Source organism: Lichenostomus cassidix, chromosome 12, assembly GCF_008360975.1.
Source record: "Lichenostomus cassidix isolate B80296 chromosome 12, HeHo_3.0, whole genome shotgun sequence".
NCBI classification, from domain to species: domain Eukaryota; kingdom Metazoa; phylum Chordata; class Aves; order Passeriformes; family Meliphagidae; genus Lichenostomus; species Lichenostomus cassidix.
This window is the reverse complement of record NC_139493.1, coordinates 8,858,212-8,877,711: the sequence shown is the minus strand read 5'-3', so window position 1 is coordinate 8,877,711 and position 19,500 is coordinate 8,858,212. Positions and strand designations below refer to the sequence as shown.

The 19,500-nt window shown below is 46.5% G+C and overlaps 1 protein-coding gene and 1 long non-coding RNA gene across 4 annotated transcripts in view; one reads left to right on the top strand and one right to left on the bottom strand.

The window, feature by feature from the left end:
- The window catches only part of MTMR14 (myotubularin related protein 14), a 31,551-nt gene that overhangs the window by 2,341 nt on the left and 9,710 nt on the right, over window positions 1-19,500 (top strand). For all 3 annotated transcript variants that reach the window (XM_085072540.1, XM_085072539.1, XM_085072537.1), the window contains exons 3-17: window positions 2,395-2,503; window positions 3,516-3,591; window positions 4,316-4,376; window positions 4,905-5,027; window positions 5,562-5,635; window positions 8,392-8,462; window positions 9,044-9,118; window positions 11,485-11,551; window positions 12,576-12,661; window positions 12,894-12,970; window positions 13,214-13,250; window positions 14,705-14,775; window positions 15,408-15,457; window positions 15,673-15,811; window positions 18,534-18,710. In XM_085072540.1, the coding sequence (XP_084928666.1) occupies window positions 2,395-2,503; window positions 3,516-3,591; window positions 4,316-4,376; window positions 4,905-5,027; window positions 5,562-5,635; window positions 8,392-8,462; window positions 9,044-9,118; window positions 11,485-11,551; window positions 12,576-12,661; window positions 12,894-12,970; window positions 13,214-13,250; window positions 14,705-14,775; window positions 15,408-15,457; window positions 15,673-15,811; window positions 18,534-18,710 (1,293 nt within the window). The remainder of the gene's footprint in view (window positions 1-2,394; window positions 2,504-3,515; window positions 3,592-4,315; window positions 4,377-4,904; window positions 5,028-5,561; window positions 5,636-8,391; window positions 8,463-9,043; window positions 9,119-11,484; window positions 11,552-12,575; window positions 12,662-12,893; window positions 12,971-13,213; window positions 13,251-14,704; window positions 14,776-15,407; window positions 15,458-15,672; window positions 15,812-18,533; window positions 18,711-19,500) is intronic.
- LOC146431648 (uncharacterized) lies at window positions 9,112-14,731 on the bottom strand. Its single transcript, XR_014854714.1, has 3 exons — window positions 14,373-14,731; window positions 9,432-9,569; window positions 9,112-9,349 (listed from the first exon to the last, which is right to left on the bottom strand). It is a non-coding gene; the product is annotated as an uncharacterized LOC146431648 (long non-coding RNA).

Here is a 19,500-nt window from a genome sequence, read left to right as displayed (position 1 = left end):
TTGCTAACAGTACTCTGAAATCCAGGCAGGTGGAGGAGGAATTCCATATTTCGAACCTTTTTCTTTATATTTTACTTCCACTTATGCTGCATTTAATCACTAGTTCCTATAAAAGCATTACACCTGTTTTTCAGAGTAGCTTTACCCCTTACTACAGGAGTCTCAATACAACTGTGTTTGTTTACCCTGTTCACCTCTAGCTCGTGTTCATCTCTTGCTTTACTGAGGGTGGTTATTGAGATGAGAAGATTTGAGAGCCTTATTTGTAGCACAGCCATGACTGATGGCAGAGCAGGTCTCTCTGTTGTGTGTACAGGCTTCCCAAGGAACAGGCATGGTGTGCCTGGGAGAGGAGCTTATCCTTCCATGTCCCCAGTGGGGTGCTGGGCTTCCTGCTCACTCCATGTTCTGGGTTCCTGCCAAGCTGCTCTGTCTCATTCCCAAGTGCTGCAGAAACCTCTCCAGGGAAGTGCAGTGACTGAAACCTGTTGTCTTGTCTCAGCTCCCAGAGAGGTGCTTCTCTTACAGTTTCTGATTTTTCAGGGATTTTATTTTTGCAGAATCCCATCTTCTGGGCTTGGAAGCCGTGCCACAGAGCTATTTTGGTAACACCATATTTAAATTCTTGTTTCCCTCTGTGTTTGCTTTTGCAAAGGAAACATAAAGGGAACTGGAGCAGAATGCAGGATATATCTCTTAATTGCGTGCATTCATTTAAAAACAGCCCACAACTAAATCTGTGCATCAGAATCTCTGGGTTTCAAAATAGTTTGGTGTTGGGAATTATACACAAAGGCATCTCTTCCCACACTGCTCACGTTTTCCTGTGTTTCCAATTAGCACCCTCATGTTCACTGCATTTAAAGAAAATCAGCTTGGGTTCTTGTTCTTTAAATTCTGGTATGTGTCAAAAGTCTTTGGTACTGGACAGCAGAAAGTTGTGTATGCAGGAAAACATGAAAAAACTTTTAAACCACCATGAATTCTGAGAACCAAATCTTTCTTAAAAAAAAAAAAAGTAGGATTTGAAAGTCTTGTTTTCTGTTTCCCTGCTTCCACTGGCACCACTTTGTATATTATTTTCCATAAACAGATCCATTTCAATAATAGAATAATTTTTTTAATCCTTCCCGGAATGGCAGCTGCTGGTACATTGCTCCACACTCTCACTGGTTCTGAAGTTTAGCAACTTTCTTTAACTTCCATTGTAAAGATATTAATTTGTTCTTAGGCCAGTGTTATCCTTCGCCTTTGAGTTCTTGTCTTCCTCCATTGTTCTCTCCTTCTCCCTGATGCACATATTGCTGTGCATCTGCTCATCTTCGTCTGCTCTTCCCATCATACCCTGGTGGTTTCACTTGCAGCATAGGCTGGCCCTTGGCCATCCCACTCATCTTCCTGTGCCTTTTCAGGCAGGGGTGGGTCACTAGAATCAGATGTTTTATCTCAACTGAGAGCTTGTGCTCTGCACAGTAATGCTGGTACTTCTACATCTCCCTAGGGAATTTCCCATTATCATATTTTTCCCCTTTTTCAGATATACCATGCTGACAATGTATTAGCATCCAGAGATCAGGCAGTTCATCTGGCTCTTCTACCATGCTGCAGTATTGGAAAGGGCTAACTGGAAGTTCTTTTTAGTCATCTCCAGGTGCATGGCCATGTAGTTTTGTATGTCCAGACTTCACCTGGTTTCTAATATATCAGTCTGGATGCTTCTCCAATTCCTTGTGTCAACTCTAGTCCTCTCTGCATTGATGGTTCCTTCTGAAGGTGTGTGTAGTTCAGAAGTCAGTTTGGATTCCTATCAAATGTAGACTGGTACTTGTACAAACTGGAGCAATTTTAGTTTGTTTCCAGAATATCTACCAGCATAAAACACAATTCTATTTTAACTTCAACAAGAAAACCAAACAAACTGTAGTTATGCAGATGCAGCTGACACTAATCTAAGTACCCTGCTCAACCCACTAGCTGATTTACAGTTGTTTGATTACCTGGCAACTCAAATGTTAGTGGTTCATGGAGTATTCAAGATTTGATTTTCTATTATATTTCCTTTTTTCTTGCAAAACTATCACTCTGATAATGAATTCACTGTGATGGTAGTGCTGAGCTGCTTTTTGATGGAAATATGATGGGGAGGAAAGTAGAACATGTATTTTTGTAGCCACTGGCTGTTATTCCCTAGTAATCCACATGTTAGTCTGTAGCAGACCCTACTGTGTTGTACAGCAGCAGAAACAATTCTCAAAGAGGTGTTTTGATGCTTACTAACTTCAGAGCTGGCTTCTAGAGAAAGGGATGGGGATTGCAGCCCAGGGGGTGTGTGGCAGATTTGCTGAAAGACATGAGAAGATGCTCTGTGTACTGACGTGAATCTCTGCCCACCAGGTTTGAGAGCCCTGTGCAGGTTGGCAAACTGCAGGACCTCATCAACCGCAGTAAGATGGCCAGGTGTAGAGGACGCTTTGTTTGCCCAGTCATTCTGTACAAGGGAAAGGTAAAGCTGCATGAGTTACCTGACTTTTTGAGAAAATGACCTTTCTCCCTGCCATTTGAACTGTGCAGTCACATCTTCACTTGTCATTTTCCAAGTGCTGTAAAAATCTGTGCATAGGTACAAGCAGGTAGCATTTGCTGTCTAGGCTACATAAGTTGTCTGTGGGAGCTTCAGGCTATTCTCCCCCACCAAATCATAAGCCTTGCACCAAAGAGCTAACTTTTTTTTTTCTTCCTATGTATGTCCCTTTTGAAGTGCTAAAGATATTTGGTGTTTCAGAGGGGAAAGATAATTATTGTCCCTGTTTGCCCCTTACTCTTCCCAGCAGTGAGTTCCCTTTGAATAACTTTTCTCTCTCCAGAGAAGTTTCCTTTGTCTGTCCCCTGGGGAGGCAAGATTGCATAAATGGTCTTATGAATGTGTGGGCTTGTCTGCAAGAGGATCTGTAAGAAAGTGAAATTAGATTCATTTTTATCTGAATTACTTAAACTGTGTTGAAGCCCTGTAGGAATAGTCTCATTTAGAATTTAAGTAGCTTAATTCAGTTTTCTTAGTTGAATTTAGGAACACTGTATGAATAGCAAAATCATACCTGTGACAGTTTTAATCTAGCTTAACTGAAGCTGTTGTGGGCTGCATCTGCTGACCTTTTTCTGCAGGAGTGAACTGCCCAGAGTTGTCTTAGGACCATCCATAATCTCATCCAGAGGAATGTGGAAATAAGGCTCAAGCAGGGTATTAACAGAGCATGTGTTGTTAACTTGGCAGGAACTGACTGTATAAGTGCATTGGAAAACTGGAGATGAAAATGTGATTTTAAAACTAGCTACAGATAAAGGCACTTGGGATTTTGCTGTGTTTGGAGAACTCAATCTGGACCAGGGTTGCAGGGCAGACTGCTGAGAGGTGATAGCTGTAGGGACCAACCCTTTCTATGTAACCTGACAGCAAATAGGCCTGATAAGAAAAAACTTCTGGAGCCTATGTGATTAATAAAAAAATCTTCCTCCAGCATATTTGCAGATCAGCAACACTGGCTGGCTGGGGAGAGCTCTATGGGCGCACTGGCTACAACTATATCTTCTCAGGTGAGTGAGGAGCCATTTGTCACAGTCTGCCTGGTAAGGCTGGTTAGTGCTGGGACACACCTACACTTGAGGCCAAGCTCTTCCCACGACCAGTGAGAGCTCTAGCATGGGCTGCTTGTATCAGGCTCGACATAACAGAGCAAAGACTGAAACCTCATGTCCCATTTCCAAGCACTGTACTATGGGACAGTGCCACAGCTCGTAAGAATCAGTGACCAAAGAACTTGAGGCTGAAGAGTGAGTTACAGGAAACATGTAGGCAAATAAAGGCATCCCAGAGGATTCAGGGTACTGATTCTCAAACATCGGGGAGGGGAATAATGGAAGAAAGATGGTTAGAACTTGCCGTTGCCTGGCTAATCATTGGGAATCAAATCCTGCTCATGGTGAGATATACTGGACTCCAGGGAAAGCTCTTTAGGGCGGTAGTGGGTGTCTGTAGTGTGGGAGCTGAAGCTTGGCTTAACAAGCACTGCATACCGCTTTTGGGGTGTCCTTTGGCTGTCAGTAATAGGTTTGACCTGCTCAGGTACTTTGCAATGGTAAGGAAAGGGTGGGCTACATTAGAAAACTAGCTTTTCCGGAAGAGGAAGTCCTTTACTGAGAGCATTTAGGTGTGAAGAAAAGTCACCAAACCATGACCTTTGTGTTTATGTACATATCTTTTCAGACTGGGGATTGAGTTGGTTTACACAAGCTTCAGTTCTTAATGCCTTTCTTGCAGGAGGTTCTGATGATGCTTGGGCAGATGCAGAAGACATTTCTGAGGAAGACTCTGCACTTAGGTTTGTACACATCACTGGGGTGAGGGAAAAGGAGTTTGGACATAAGCTGACTGGCTCAGGCACTCAGTTCTGCTCTTTCCTAGTCTGGGGTTTGGACACAGGCTTGAGATGCATCACCAGGCTCAGGGTCTTACTTTCCTTGCTGAACCCAGTGTAGCTGAAGCCTGCTAATCTATTGCTGGAGGGAAAGGCTGGAGGCAGGAATATGTGCAGCCATTTATAAAGGTGTTTGAAGGGCATGGATATGTTTACTTCATCAAAAGTACATCTCCAAGCTGCAGAAATTGTGTTGTGTCTAATGTGTGTGTTGCAGAATGGGGTGGGATGTGGGAAGGGACTATAAGCACAAAGTTAGCAGTGTCAGTTCTTTGCAGAGTCTGACTCAGACCTGTGGAGACAAGGCTCATGCTGTGCTGCTTATGGGTGGGAGCAGTTCAGGGAAGAACTGTGGCGGTATTGTGCAAAGAATCAGACTCAACATGGTCAGTCTTCCATGCTCATCTTTCTTTGCCTCATTCTGTCTTGCAGAAATGCAGATTCCCAGCTGTTTGACAAGGTCAGAGGGCACGACATCAAGCTGCTTCGATACCTCTCTGTCCGATATATCTGTGACCTGATGGTGGAAAACAAGAAGGTGAAATTTGGCTTGAAGTGAGTCTGGGTTCATTTGTTTTTGTGCAGGGTTTGGTTTGCAGCTAGTGTAGCCCCATTACATGTGAATTGCTGTCAAGCATGCACTCAGCATCCTGGGAGCAGTCTCTGGAAGAGTTCTACAGCAGGATAGGTTAATTGATGCTGTAAAGAGAACCTCAAGGTTTTAGGCCACAGAAAGCTATATCAATGGCCAACATAGCTGCTTTCATCTGTCTTCTGCAGTCTGAGTGGGTTTTTCTCTATGGAGCTTATAGTAATGAGACAGTCATCCTTTCAGAAGGGGGAGAGCAAAGGAGCCCTCTGCTTGTGTATAGGAGCAAAGAGAGATGTTTCTTCTACTTATTTGAGGGAAAAGCTTTAGTGATTTTAGGCTGTACCTGTTTATTTGGATGTGTCAAGTTAAGTTTTGCCCCTGCTCACTACTGAGTCAAATCATAGTGCAGGGAGATGCAACAGGTAGTTTTTTGGGTGGTGGCGTCTGTGTGAAAAACACTCTGCTAATATCTGCTGTTCTCCTCTTGTCCTGTGCAGTGTGACGTCTTCTGAGAAGGTGGACAAAGCTCAACGTTACGCTGATTTCACGCTTCTCTCCATCCCATATCCAGGTACAGGAATGATGTCCAGAGGGACTCCCAAGGGACAGGTGACAATCCGTTTCTGGGAACTGGGAAATAACTCTGTGTGTGTGTGTATGTAAATCACTGTGACTTGCTGTATGTTTCCTATGCTCCCTCTGGAGAGAAGCTCTTTTAAACTGAGAACAGTGCAATGAACCTGGATGCTGTGGCAGTGTGAGTCAGCATTAGGCATTCTTTGAGGTGGCAAAATAATTTCACAGCAGTCCTTATTAATTCAAGCACAGAGGAAAAGTCCCAGAGGCGGAGCTGGTTAAGGTGGCCTTTGACATCTCTGCAACTCCAAACTACTACTTGATGCAAAATACACATCTTGTTCTGTGTTATGTAAAAACCTAATTCTTAAGGGTAATTTCTAGTCTAGTGTTCCAGAGCTCCACTGTAAGAAATCCTCAGTGCTTGCAGAACAGTTCACCTGAGCCTGCAGTGTATGACAGAGGCAGCCCATTGCAGCCCGTCTCCCTGGCTATATCCATCCCTGTGCCTAGCAACCGCTGCTGGGTCACTTGCACTCTTACAGATGAACTGAATATTCCTGCCTGCCTGCTGATGTCAGGCTTGGCGACAGGATCAGATGCAAGGCTGCTGTGCTTGAGGTCTGTCCACAGACTCTTCTTTCTCCCTTGTGCACAAAGAAAGGGAGAGGGAAAAAAACCCAAACCCCAGCAAAACTGTTGTGGACAATCCAGACCCAGACTTTTCCTTGATTGCTAGTTGTTGCCCTTAAACAGTTTTTAAAGATGTATTTCCTTTTATACAGAAATTAGTGACAATTCAGAGAAGCTATGTTAAGATTTCTATTGAGTTTTCCATGGAGGTTGCCACAGTGTATAGAAATAAGAGTATTACTGGTTTCTGTAGTACATAGTGCAGATATATCTTGCTGCTGCACAAATCACCAGACTTGGAACATGAGAGAACCTGTACACAGGTCTTCTATTGGGCTGTAAGGAATGAAGAAGTGATTCTATAGAGTTAAATCTGCAGGGTTATTTCTGTATGGCGATCTGCATATGGTAAGCAGTATTCAGTGATGGTCCTTTCTCTTCTGCCCTTTGGGACAGCTGCTTTCTTTCAGCAGCTCTTCACTGCCACACTAGAGGTAAACCTTATAAAACTGGAAATACTCCCTGCAGATGTTGCCTGATTTCAGCAGTGCTGGTCCATGGGGGAATGTTGTCATTCTGTTAAATCTAAGGCATACACATCTAAGGATCGGCAACCCCTCTAGTGACTGGCCAAATGCCGTGATATATTCTTATTGATGTTTCCCGGGTTGCATTAAAAGAATTTCTGTTTTATAATTTGTCTCTGAAGTTATTCTGAGATCCTGTCGCCTTAGGTGAGCGAGGCAGTGTCCAAACAGAGTTACAGAATTGTTTGGGTTGGAAAAGACCTTTAAATTCATCGAGTCCAGTCATTAACTCAGCACTCACCAGTCCCCCACTAAACCATGTCCCCAAGTGCCACATCCACCTGCCTTTTAAATACCTCCAGGGCTGGTGACTCCGCTTCTTGCCAAGGGTGCACTTGATCCTCTCATCCAGAGCATCAGTGAAGATATTAAACAGGTCTGGCCCCAATACTGAACCCTGGGTAGCACCAGTGGTGGCCAGACACCAACTGGATTTAACTCCATTCATCACCACTCTTTGGGCTCAGCCATGCAGACAGATTTTACCAGACAAAGAGTAAGAACTGTCTGGAGTGAAATATTTGAGTTAAAATGGGGTATCTGTAGCAACTTTTGGTGTTTGTGGATGCCAACACTTATGCCATAATTCCCCATTATTAGCATGAAGTCATTGTGTAATTGGAGTTAAATCTCAGCTGACAGGTTATGTCCTGACTGCATATTTGAGGATTAGTCCTATCCTTGGACAAAGATTATTTTCCTGTCTTTTTTGCCATTGTGACTTGCAGGGTGGGAATCTCTATCTGTGTTCTGTGCCTGGCACAGGGGTGTCTGTGTGGTGTGGGCACTGTGGCCCTGCTGAGGTGTACACAGCACGTTGGGAGAGGTGTTTTGTGTAGCCTGCAGGCAGCCGCAGTGCTAATGGTGCTGCTCAGCTGTGACTAAGTGACTGCGGCTTGCAGCAGAGACTTCAAATAGTTGTTTGAGGAGAGCCAAGCCAAAGGACACACTTCAGGAAGGGAGGGCTTGGGGGAATGCTTGGAAGTGGTTATGTACCCCCTTCCTTTAGATGGGGTAAATCCTGTGTTTGAAAGAGAATACTTAAATGTGAGAGAAATGATAGCCACCTCTGACAGAGCCCTTTCTTGTTACCTGCAGCAGATGCCCTGTGAAAATTGGCTTTCCCCAGGGCTCTGCCAACACTTTTTGGTAGTTCCTTCTCACTCAGCATGTCAAGCTGATGCCTTAGATCTGTGCAAAAGTCTATGGCCCTGAAAAACATAGCTCCTTGGTGAAACCTCTTGTTGGGAAAAAAAATGAAATCAGTCCCTCAAGCTCCCCGTTTGCTGTGTTTGGAATTTGCCCTTTGCTGTTTGAGTGTCTTTACTGCTAAGTGCCCTGGGCTGTTGTTGCTGGAGGCTGTACTGCACACTGTACTGAGGATTAGTGCTCTTCTCTTCCTACAGGCAGCAGTTTTGATTGGTTTGGATTTCTGGAGCCTGGGGCTGCCAGTACTTCCAGTCCCACAGGGTACTTGACTTGTTAGATACCAGTTAGCTGAATCGTTGTTCATTATCTCTTTTTCTTGCAGGCTGTGAATTTTTTAAGGACTACAAAGACCGGGATTATACAGCTGAAGGTCTCATATTTAACTGGAAACAGGTACATGGATGTTACAAAATGGAGAGCTGTGTGTTTTACTGGGTTTGAGTCTTGCCTCCCAGTTCCTCCGTGATGGTGTATATGTCATGTGCCTATTTCTGATCACGAGGAGGAAATCAACAGGACAAGCAAAACAGATAGAGCATGTATTAAATTATTAATTGTAAAATTCATATGTAGAATAAATGAATCACTATTCTGAAGTCTAGGGTGCTTGACCTCTCATGGAAGATACGGGTTGCTCCCAGTTTTGAATTCTGATCTCACTGATAGCTTCTGTTCTCAGTTCTTTCTTCATATTCTGTCTTCTGCTGAGGGAGATGGTTGAGTGGGGCAGCCCTGCAGAAATTCAGAGACTAATATGCCCAACATTGACTGTGGGAGCACATAAAAGCTCCTCTTGTCCATTAGTCCTTCCAAGAGTCTGAGTTAATTCTTCAGGTTTTTGCATCCAAAGATGCTTTGCTGAAATGTTTTCTTCTAATGCACCATTTGGCATTTGTTGTCTTTTTTTTTTCTGGAATTAATGCCCTTCAAAGTCATGACTTTTCTCTGACCTGCTGTGTTTGGGTTTTTTACAGGACTATGTAGATGCTCCATTAAATATCCCAGTCTCTCTGACCCAATCTTTGAATATTGATTGGAGCGAGTACCAGGTGAGCAAAGTGGATGTCTCTGTGGGAGGTCAGAGATGTATTCAGGAAGGATCAGGAAAAATTTGAAATCTGACTTGCTTCTGTTGCCGTAATCTGGCTCACTTCATACCGTCCCAGTGGGGGTGAGGCTGCTTGACTGTTCAGAACAGTAGTGGAAATCCTGTACCCAAAAGTTCCATGGCTTGCTGTGCCCCGAGGCAGCTGTCTTTAAAGTCAAATCTTTTTCCATAGCTTTGGAAAATTTGCAATCCATTAGGGAGATAGGTTGCTAACAAAGGTAAGGAGCAAGACAGGAAACAGAAAGCAGTATTACCTGTTCTTAGTCTCAACTCGACATGTGCCTGCCCTGGGCAGACTTCCTTGGCTGTGGGGAGTCTTGAGATAGGCCAACCTTCTCCTCTGTGAGCAGAGCCAAGGGACTGGGCACCTTCTTCATAGGTGTGTAAGGTGCCTTCCTATGGGAGAGAAGTAGAGAATCATAACTGACCATGCAGGTCTCCACTCCTTATTACTCTGACAGCATGGCAAATGGTAATTGAACTCTTCTGTTTGCTCAAGCTTCAAAGTTTACCTTTGTTCACACCAGGGAGTATCACCTTATGCTACTGATTAGTGTGCTCCATTTCACACATCTATGGATCTACCAGGTTTTGTGGGGATTGACTGTGCTGGAGCATGTCAAGTCACTGTGCTCTGTGGCTGGAAGCACCACAGAACCAGCAGAGCTCCCTGTGCTGGGCCAGTGTTTGTTGTCAGTGATATGAATACTGTTTTAAGTGCCAGCATAAGCAGAACCACAGAAAAGTTGAAGCAGAACTAATAGAACTACAGCTTGTATAGGGTAAAAACCTCTCCACTAGGATACTGAGCAGCCAGTATTTTAAAAAGGATATTAAAAATTGAAGAGGGTGTAATAAATAGATGCAGAAATTATTTGAGGACTGGAACACATGCTTCACTCAAAGCTGAAGTTCTCAGTCTGTTTAGCTAATCACTAAGGTGATGGAGGGTTGACTTGATTAATGTGTAAGTACATTTGTAGGGAGAAAATACTAATTCTAAAGCACTCTTCAATCTGGGGAAGAAGAGCTGCACAGGAAGGAATATCTGCATCTGAAATCAGTCCTTCAGATAAGGAAAAGCAGTCTTGCATGTTATTTTTGAGGATAATCTGCTGGAACATGATGCCAAAGGAGTAACGAGCTGTCACCCCTATTTGAGATGCTTCTCTGGGCAAAGATGTTGCCAAGTGCAAGCTTCAGGCTGTACTTGGGGCAACTGAAGAAAACTTTCTCATTTGTGGTATAGAGAGATCAAACTGGATAATTAGATTATGCCCTCTGAAATAAGCAGAAGATGGATTGAACCGGGCAGATAAAAGATTTTGTAATTATGTGTTTTTCTGCTGCAGGCTGACTGTGTTCCCCATTTCTCTACTCTTTTGTGGCTGTGCAGGCTTCACAGCAGAGCAATATGTTCTTTGTCTGACACTAGTCTTCAGTGTGGTTGCACACAGATGTGCACACGTACAGGCACTCAGTGAGGGTTCTGTTGCTGGTGGTCACATGTCACTTACACAACTAATGCTTCTGCATGAAATGTGTCCCACTCTTTGCTTTTTCCTTGCCAGTGCTATCCTGTTTTCCTTGAGCTAGTTTTGCTTCTGATCAAACCACTGAAATTTCCTGCACCTTCTTGTGACACTGTGATCAAGTGACAAGCTTGGTCTTGTTCTGAAGTTTTTCACCTGTATGTGTTGTTGTGTTGTGTGAGAGTTCTCTGAGTTCAGAGCCCTTCTGTAGTTCGGCTGCTACTTGGGGGTTACTGCAGAAGTCCAGTGCCTGTCTGGAGCAGTGGGTGAGGGTGAGCCCTCTGTCAACAGCCTTCTGGGGACATTTTCAAGGATCACAGAGTTTTGAGCAAAGTGCTTGGGTTGTGGGAACAGGCTGCTGGCCTTGGCCTGCACATCTCATCGTGCTGCTGGCGTTGCACACACGGCTGGAACGTGGCTCAGCCACTTGGTAAAGTGCACATGTGCAGAACTGGGTCAGTGCTCTGCAGGTGTTTGCTGCCTCTCTGAGCATGGGCTGCTTCGAGCTGTGGGGCTGCAGGCAAGCAGGTCCTGCACCAGCTGGGAAGAGAGTAGAGATGGCCTTTTACTGTTTTATTTGCCTACCTGGTATCTTGTTCCAGAGTGTCTTTTTGCAGAGGGTGGGGGGATTGATGCAAAGGGGAAGTCTGTTGCTTTGAGAAACGGCCACGTGGTTATTTCTGCTTTCCTGCTGTTCTGGATAGAGCAGCTCTGGACTGCAGAGCAACCTTTTGCTGTGGGCAGACCCTTACCATCAGCATTTCTCTTTCTGCAGAGCTGGGACCTCGTACAACAGACACAGAACTACCTGAAGCTGCTGATCTCCATTATCAATAGTGATGGTAAGGCAAACTCCTTGCTCCCAGTGGTGTAACTGGAGCAGGCACTGTCCCTGGAACAGCAGCTGATGGTATTAGTGCCACTGTGGATCAACTCCCAAAACAGAAGTCACTTTATAGAGAGCTTTACTTCTCTCCTTTCAAAACAGGGTGATGGTCCTACCATCTCAGAACCCTCCTCATCTCAGCTCCCCTCTTAGAGAGGGACTTGCTGATTCCTTGAAAACCGTTTCTTCCTGAACATGAAGGGATATCTGAAAACTTAACCTATTGTTTTACTACTTTAAACCTGAAGAGAAGAAACATTTGTTTCTTTGCTTGTTGACTCTTGCTCTTGTTTTGCTGGTTACCTGTATTTTGTCCCCCCAGTGCAGGATCTCATTTGGTGCCTGTTTAAGAGCCCCTTCCACCCCCTTTCATGACAGACACCCCAACTCTTCGAAGAGTGTCTGTTGCCCTGTGTGCCATCCCATTGCCCCTGGGCACAGTGACTTTCTACCTAGCACTGATGGATGCAGCCATGGCTGGCTCTGACAGCATGGCCAACTACACTCTCCTGCAGTAGCTGTGTTGGGACACACTGCAGGTTTTCTGGAAGTTGTAGGCGTTGTGCTTTGTGTATACCTCTGCTCAATGTGCAGCAGGAAGGTTAGTGAGACTGAAAAAATGTTCAGTTAGAGCTGGTTTCTCACCAATGTAGGAATAGATTGTATTAGTGGGTTGCAGATGGGTAGGTGTATGTCCTGAGTAGTAAAATGATGTTCATACCTAATGACTCTGTGTCTGAGCAGCTGTCAGGACCAGGAGAGCACATCAGCTGGTGCTGCTGACAACTCAGGACAGTCTGAGCAATTTGTTGGCTGCTGTATTCAAGACAGAATGTTCTGGCTGAGCTCTGAGCTCTGCTCTTGAGCCTGGGCTGTGGGGACAGAGAGTAGCTTGTCTCTACAGATTTGCCACAAAGAAGTCATTGCTCTCATTGGAACATCCTTTTCTTCCTTCTCCTTCCTACCCCTGCCTGGAACAGATGACAGCGGGCTCCTGGTGCACTGTATATCCGGCTGGGATCGAACGCCTCTCTTTATCTCCTTATTGCGCCTCTCCTTATGGGCTGTGAGTACCTGGCTGACCTCCTCTGTTCCTGGGGGTGATTGCTTGGAGGGTGAGTGATTGTCACCAGGAAGTGATAGTGCAGCCATTAATGTTCCTAATGTTCATTCAGACCTGCTATCACAGGCAGGTAGAGGAAGCTGGGCACCCTGAATCACCATGACAGTTTTGAGCAGATCATGAATTCCCAAGTCCCCAGGGCTGCAGCCTGAAGGCTGTCTCATTTGCTTTGCAGGATGGGCTGATCCACACGTCCCTGGAGCCATCTGAGATTCTCTATCTGACAGTGGCCTATGACTGGTTTCTCTTTGGGTAGGCCTGATAAGTTTTACTTGCATGTGCATCCCTCTGCAGCAGGGGAGAAGCCTTGAGGGGTCATTTTTGATGTTTGTTCACAGCCAAAGGTGGATGTTTGAGCAGCTCCCAGTGAACTGGGACAAGAAGGGCAGATGCCTTTTTTTTCACCTGAGGGCTCAGGCATCTGTTTATTCTTGACAGCTTGTACTCCTCTACTAATTCTGGTGTGTGACTGAGCTTCCTTTGTTCTCTTTCCAGGCACATGTTAGTCGATCGACTCAGTAAAGGAGAAGAGGTGAGTGTTGGGTCTGGGGCAGTGGCTGAGCACTGCTTTGTCCTCTCAGGATACTTGTTTATGGTGGCAGCATTCACTGTCTGCTCCTGGTAATATCAGTGGTGTGGCTGGGCTCTAAAACAATTGTTCAGGTGCTGGAAATACAAGGTAAGAGCCTTACCCCGTTACTTTGGGATGCGTAAGTTGTGGGGTTGCTTCTCTCTCAGGCTATGGTTTTGTTGGGGATGTCACTCCTGCCAGTTTCCTTGCTGTGCCATTAGTGTTCAGGGCCCACATCCAAGGGTGCTAGGACTTGCTGTTCAGCTCAGCAGTGAGAAGGATGGGAGCTTGAAAATGAAGCTGGATAGTATTGTGTGCTTGTCCTGAGTGCCAGCCCTCCTGCCTGGGTGCTGCAGCTGCATGTGGCTTGCATGTCATCACAGGCTCATGGAGCAGCTTGTGCTGATTCCAGTGTGTGAATTTGGCGGGGTGTGTCTGTGGCTGCAGAGATGGGTCTGGGATGCACTTTAAATTAGTGGAACTAATTCTCTTCAAAATCTTTCACTGTTTAACAGCAAAAAAAGATTGCTCTGACTACAGTTGCAGAATAGTGCAGTATTATTTCTGAATACAAAAGAGGTGGGGAGTGTGTCTAACCCTGTTGCTATTCCCCTGCTCCTCAAACTCTCACCTTGCTAGGGAATCGCCAGCCCTCAAATAGCAGAGGCAGGACCCTGGCCTGTTTTCCACCTTTCAGGGGTACAGAATCCCTGTGTTAGTATCATTCCTCCTATTCATTCCTTTCCTGGAGTTCTGCCGGCTCAAGCCTGGGAGCTCTGCTCTGGTGCCTGCTGTGTCACGGGTGGAGTCAGTAGCTGCAGCAGGAGATATAGGGTACCTGGCTGCCTCTGGCACTCCCTGCTCCCTTCTTCTCCCAGGAGGAGGACAAAGCTCTGCATGGATGGGTGGGGTGGCAGAGGCAAAGTGGGGGGAATGATGCAGAGCAGACTGGGGCATGGCAGGGCATGAGCTTGGGGCCACAAATGCTGCAGGTACCTCGTGCTTCCAGATGTAGTAGAGGTCTGCTGCCGAGGTGGAGCATGTGGCTCTAACCCTGCAAGTCCTGCTGGGTTTGCTGCTTACCTAGGTGTGTAAGCAGCTGCTGTCGTCTCTGTTTCTTTCTGCACCAATGGCATCAGTACCTGCCGTGGGCCTGCAGCATGTGTGGAGGGCATTGATAAGGAGATTTGTTGTTCCCCTTCCTTTCTGGGCCTTCCTGTGGCAGGGAGCAGAGGGGCAGTTTAACAGGGAAGAGAAGGCCCAGGATGGGATGGTGGCAGCCCGTGGCACATTGGAGGCTGGTAGCTGCAGATTTTTTGGTATCTCCTTCCTGCCATCACCTCCTCACCAAGATAAGAGGCTGCGTGGAGCCTCGGGTTCATTCCTGAACCACTCTTCTCTTTCCCTTTGCTCAGATTTTCTTTTTCTGCTTCAATTTTCTGAAGCACATCACCTCTGAGGAGTTCTCTGCTCTGAAGTCACAGAGGTAAGGAGCCTGCGCTTGCTGCTGCATGGGCTACAGAACCAGGGAGCTTGTTAGTGCTTCTTCTTTGGGGAGATGGAAGCCCTGGTGTCCTGGCCCAGTTTTCTTTAATTTATTCTGCACTCTGAAGGCTGCAAAACGGGGCCGAGGCTTGTGAGGTGCCACGTTGTGCTCTGAAAAACTGTCCATGCTGAAATGTGCTCTGTGCTTAATGACTGTCCGTGGCTGCTTTAGCACGGGTGAACCCAGAGATGTGTGCTCTGGCTCAAGCAGGCTGCACAGCAAGCTCCATTAGGCACTGGTGGGGACAGAAAGGTGGCTCTTTTTTAACAGACTGCCCAGCATAATACCTTTCTTATTTCAGGAGGGACAGAAAGAAACAAAGCCCATCCTGGATGCTCTGTATAAGCACATTATGTGCAGTGTTGCTTGATGCCATCTTCTCAAAGCACAGGGGGTTTGGGTTGGGACTGTTAGGAGTCACACAGTGCACACTGGCCTATCTCCTCCCCTCTGCCCCTGTGTAGCTAATTCCCTGCTGCTCTGATCTGCTGTGTGCAACAGAGACCTGGCTGTGGCCAGCTGCCACACATCCCTGAAGTGTGCCTGAGGTAACTTTGTCTTTCCTTCCCCAGAAGGAAGAGTTTGCCACCTGGCTTCACCCTGGAAGAGATCTGCATGCTCAGTGAGTGCTGCTGCCAAGCATTAGTGCCCCTGGGTGCTGGTAATGGTTCATTGCTTGTGGGCTTGGGTTCCCAGCTTCAGGATGGTCCCAAATGGGTGTGCTGCCTTTGGGGCCTCACAAGAACACAGGGGCACAGGGAAGTGTATTGCTTGAAGGGAGAGAAAATGAGTGAGACCAAGCTGGTCTTCAGGGTAGCTCTGTTTTCTTTTCTCTAGAGCAGAAAGACCGAGGCAGCACCACAAGCCTGAGCAGTGACTTCTCCCTGGGGATGGAAAGTTCCCCTGGAGCAGCTGGGAGCTTTACCTATGAAGCAGTGGAGCTGATGCCAGCAGGAGCACAGGCTCAAGCAGCATGGTGAGGAGATAACCACTCGGCAGGCTGAACAAAAGGGGCAGGCTCTGAGCCTGGTAGAAAGAATATTTCTGAAGTGTCTTGCCCTCCAGGTCTGTTCTCTGTAGCATGGATTCCTTACAGTGGGGGGAGGAATTTGGCTGTCATAAGCTTTGCTGCAACTTGTACTACAGAGCTTCTGCACCAAAAATTGGAGGCCACCCAATGTTAAAAGGCTGTCAGGCTTCTGTAGGTGTGCTCCTAAGTTTGTTCATAGATGAGAGTAAAGCAGTTTTGTTTCATTTTAACCAGTTTCACTGTTAAGTTTCATCCACAAAGGATTTCATTACTTTTAAAAGACGGTTCCAAACTACCAGAAAAATTACATTTGACAGCAGCCTCCCTAGGGAAAAGTGGAGATGGTTTAGCTGCCCTAAAATGAAGCTTAATCAGAGTTTATGGAAGACAACATACATGGGGAGTGTCTGCAGGAAGTGGGAGGTGAGCTGGGTGGCCAAGAATCCCCTCTAAATTTTAGCCCCTCTACCAGTATGAGGTGTGTGAGGTGAAAGCAGGTTCCTGCCTGCAACACTGCTTAGAGACACTTTGAGGGGAGAATACAGAATTTTCAGTACTGCCTCTTGATAGAGGGTTACATAGGACTTGCCTGGGGATGCAGGTGGCTGTCTGGAAGTGGGGAAGGTGTCTGGCAGCTGCTGCTCTGGGACAGGTATTGTACTTGCTTGTGGAGTTTCTGGTGCTGTTTGGGGATTTCAGAGCCTTGCTGTAGGGTTGCCCCTCTCAGTTTAATTTTTCTCTCCTCTCCCTCAGCACATGTGAAGACGCTATTTTATATTGCAATTATTTTAAATTAAATCTGGGTTGTGCTGGAGGCATTGGAAGTCCTCTGGGACTGAGCTTGCAGCCACGCTAGTGGCAGTAGCCTTTCTAAAGCACATTGTATATTCAGTTTAAAGTGCTGAGGAGGGGAAGGAGAATATTCCTGCAGAATCACAAAATGGAGATGGAGAGTCCCAAACTATTTGCCAAGTGAGGAACACAGAGTCCTCTAACACACAGAAGCTATCTCTCCACATCAAAGTGACTACAGCAAGTAGAGAACAACTTTTCCACTTGCAAGGCTGCAAGGTAGCGAACTGGAAGCATTTATGTTGCTGTGAGTGCTCAGGACATACAGACTTGATTCTGCTGCACAGAACCTGTGTGTGATTTTCACAAGATGTGAAGTGACCAGAGCATGCTGGAAGAGATCAGCTGCATTCATGTGGATGAGGGCTCGATTTTGTGATGTGTTTTCTAACTGGTTTGCTTTTTTTCTGTGGGAGACATCAGGCTGTGTTGAGTCTAGCAGCTACTCCACAGGGATGGTTTGGGCCGTGCCTGGAGGGTATGAGCTTGATTAAGGGGAAGGTTGCAGGCCTTGCCCTGAGTGCTTAGTGAGAGGACTGGTCACGGGTGTTTTCTGCAGGCTGTTGTGGTTCTGTAGTCTGGAGAATACATAGGGCTTGCTACAAGCTGGATGAACTGGTCTGTGCATAGCATGAGTAGGGAGAGGAGGGCATGTACTTTATGTTGCCCTGAAAATAGGTGGGCTCATGGTCTTTGTGGAGGGAGAGGCATTTGATTTTTAGCTATTCAAACCTTTTTCTGCAGGCTGTTCTTGGAGATGTTGGCAGATATGATAACATGAGATGAATAATGCTCAAGAGAGGCTGTGGTGTGATGTTTGAGGGTGGACACCCTTCAAGAAATGAAGAGAGGATATCGCGCTTTCCACTATACAATGAGCCTGTCTTTAGCTGCATTTGCTGACAGTGCTTGAGATCTTAAAGCTGAGATGCCCTTCCATATTTTAGGAAGAACATCTTTTTTCGTTGAGTTTGTTTGCTTCAGAACTTTTCTTTTTTACTTTTGTACATAAGGAGGCCTTTGTCCAATTCACTGTGGCTTTGGAAGAGGCTCTTGATACTCTTTCAGGGAAAAAACAAAACCAAATAACTGACATAAGAAATTCTTCTGAACATGGAGCAGAAGTGATGTGAATAAGTCCCAAATTTGTGCTTGTTTAGAATGTAGTTGGATGGTACTGTGGGCTAAGGCCTGATGCAGCAATGGACAGTGAATCATGACTGAGTCTGAATGTGCTGGTTAGGAAAGAAGCCAGAGCAGTTTGGGCTGTCAGTATAGACAGAGAGAGAACTGAAGCGTACCTGCATCTGGAGTGACTGTGAACTGTAAGCACGTGGTCAGAAGTGTGGTCAGTGGTGCCCAAAGGGAATTGCTGAAAGGGAAAATAACACTGGTGGTGTGTCCCTGTTGCCCCCGGTGCGCATGAACGCCCACCTGGGCTGATACAAGTGGTGGAGTTGGAGCAGATTGAAATGGTCTTTCCCCGCTGGGAGGCCCCTTGCTCGAGGCATTTTTGCTGCTAGACTAAACAAAGCAATCACTCTGTGTGTGTGGGCTGATGCATTCTCCCGTCTCTGATTTCCAGGTCACGTGGATGGTGATCTATAAAAGAATGGGCTAAGATGGGCTGAGCTCAGTGTACCCCCCTTGCTGAGCAGTTACCCGTGACTCATGGTTCCTTGGGAGGGAGGAAGGCGGGTTCAATGGGAACAAGAGCTTGTAGCTGCTGGGGTAAAATCCATCCTGTGGTGGAAAGGCTTCTGAGCTTGAGTGCACAGAAAAGTCAGCTTTTTCACTTATGTCCTCCATCCCACAGGAGAAAGAGCTGTGCATCGTCGCCACAAGCTGTGCTCTGGAGTAGGGCACAGCAGTCTGAAGACAGGCTGCCTTCTACAGGGATGGTTGAAGTCAAGTCCTCCAGCTCCTCTTCATCAACCCATTCTGATAACTTCCTGAGGATTGGAAGCAGCCCACTAGAAGTGCCCAGATCCAGGTGAGATGGGACAGAGCAGAGCATTTCTCAGCAAAATGAGTGTCTGGTAAAGGCAGTGCAGGGCTGCATTTGTGTAGCTCTGGGAACACTGGAGCACCTGTGTTTGTATCTGCAGAAGAACCTCTGGAGGCCTGTTCCTCTTTAGTCTGACCTTGTCTGAAGTGCTGGCCATTAAACACAGACACTCCTGCCTCAGCCCCTAGAGGAGCGAGGAACTGTGCTGATAACACAGTCTGTTCTGCCTGTCCTCAGCGCATGCCTCAACTCTGAGCTCTGGCATCTCTGCATCCTGCATGTTTGCAGCTCACAGCACTTTCTCTGTCTAACGCATCCACCGGGGTTTGATATGGCTGTGGTGTTTGGGGAAGGAAGCTTTTCAAACTAAGCAGACTTTACTCTGCATCTATCCTGTCTCCCTTTTCACCTGCTGACCCTCCTGATGACGCAGGTTGGAAAAAGCTGGGTGCTGGTGGCAAGCAGAGGTAGGAATCTGCTGGGAGCAAGCTGCGAGTGCTGTGCTGGCGTGAAGGATTCTGCCTGGAAGGCTGTGTGTTCCTGCTGGGGAATGGGGACCCTGGACCTGAGCCTAAGCTCACACCATAACAAAGGCACCCTTCTGGAGTCTGACACTGCAATAGGACAGAGTTGAGCAGTGAGCTGGGCTAGGGAAGAAAGAGCAGATCCTGTGGAGAGCAAACACCATGTGTTTAGGGCAACATGGAATAAAGAGGCTGTGAGATAAGAGGTTGCTGTTAACAGCATCAAATGGTTGTGTAGTCTCTGCAGGTTT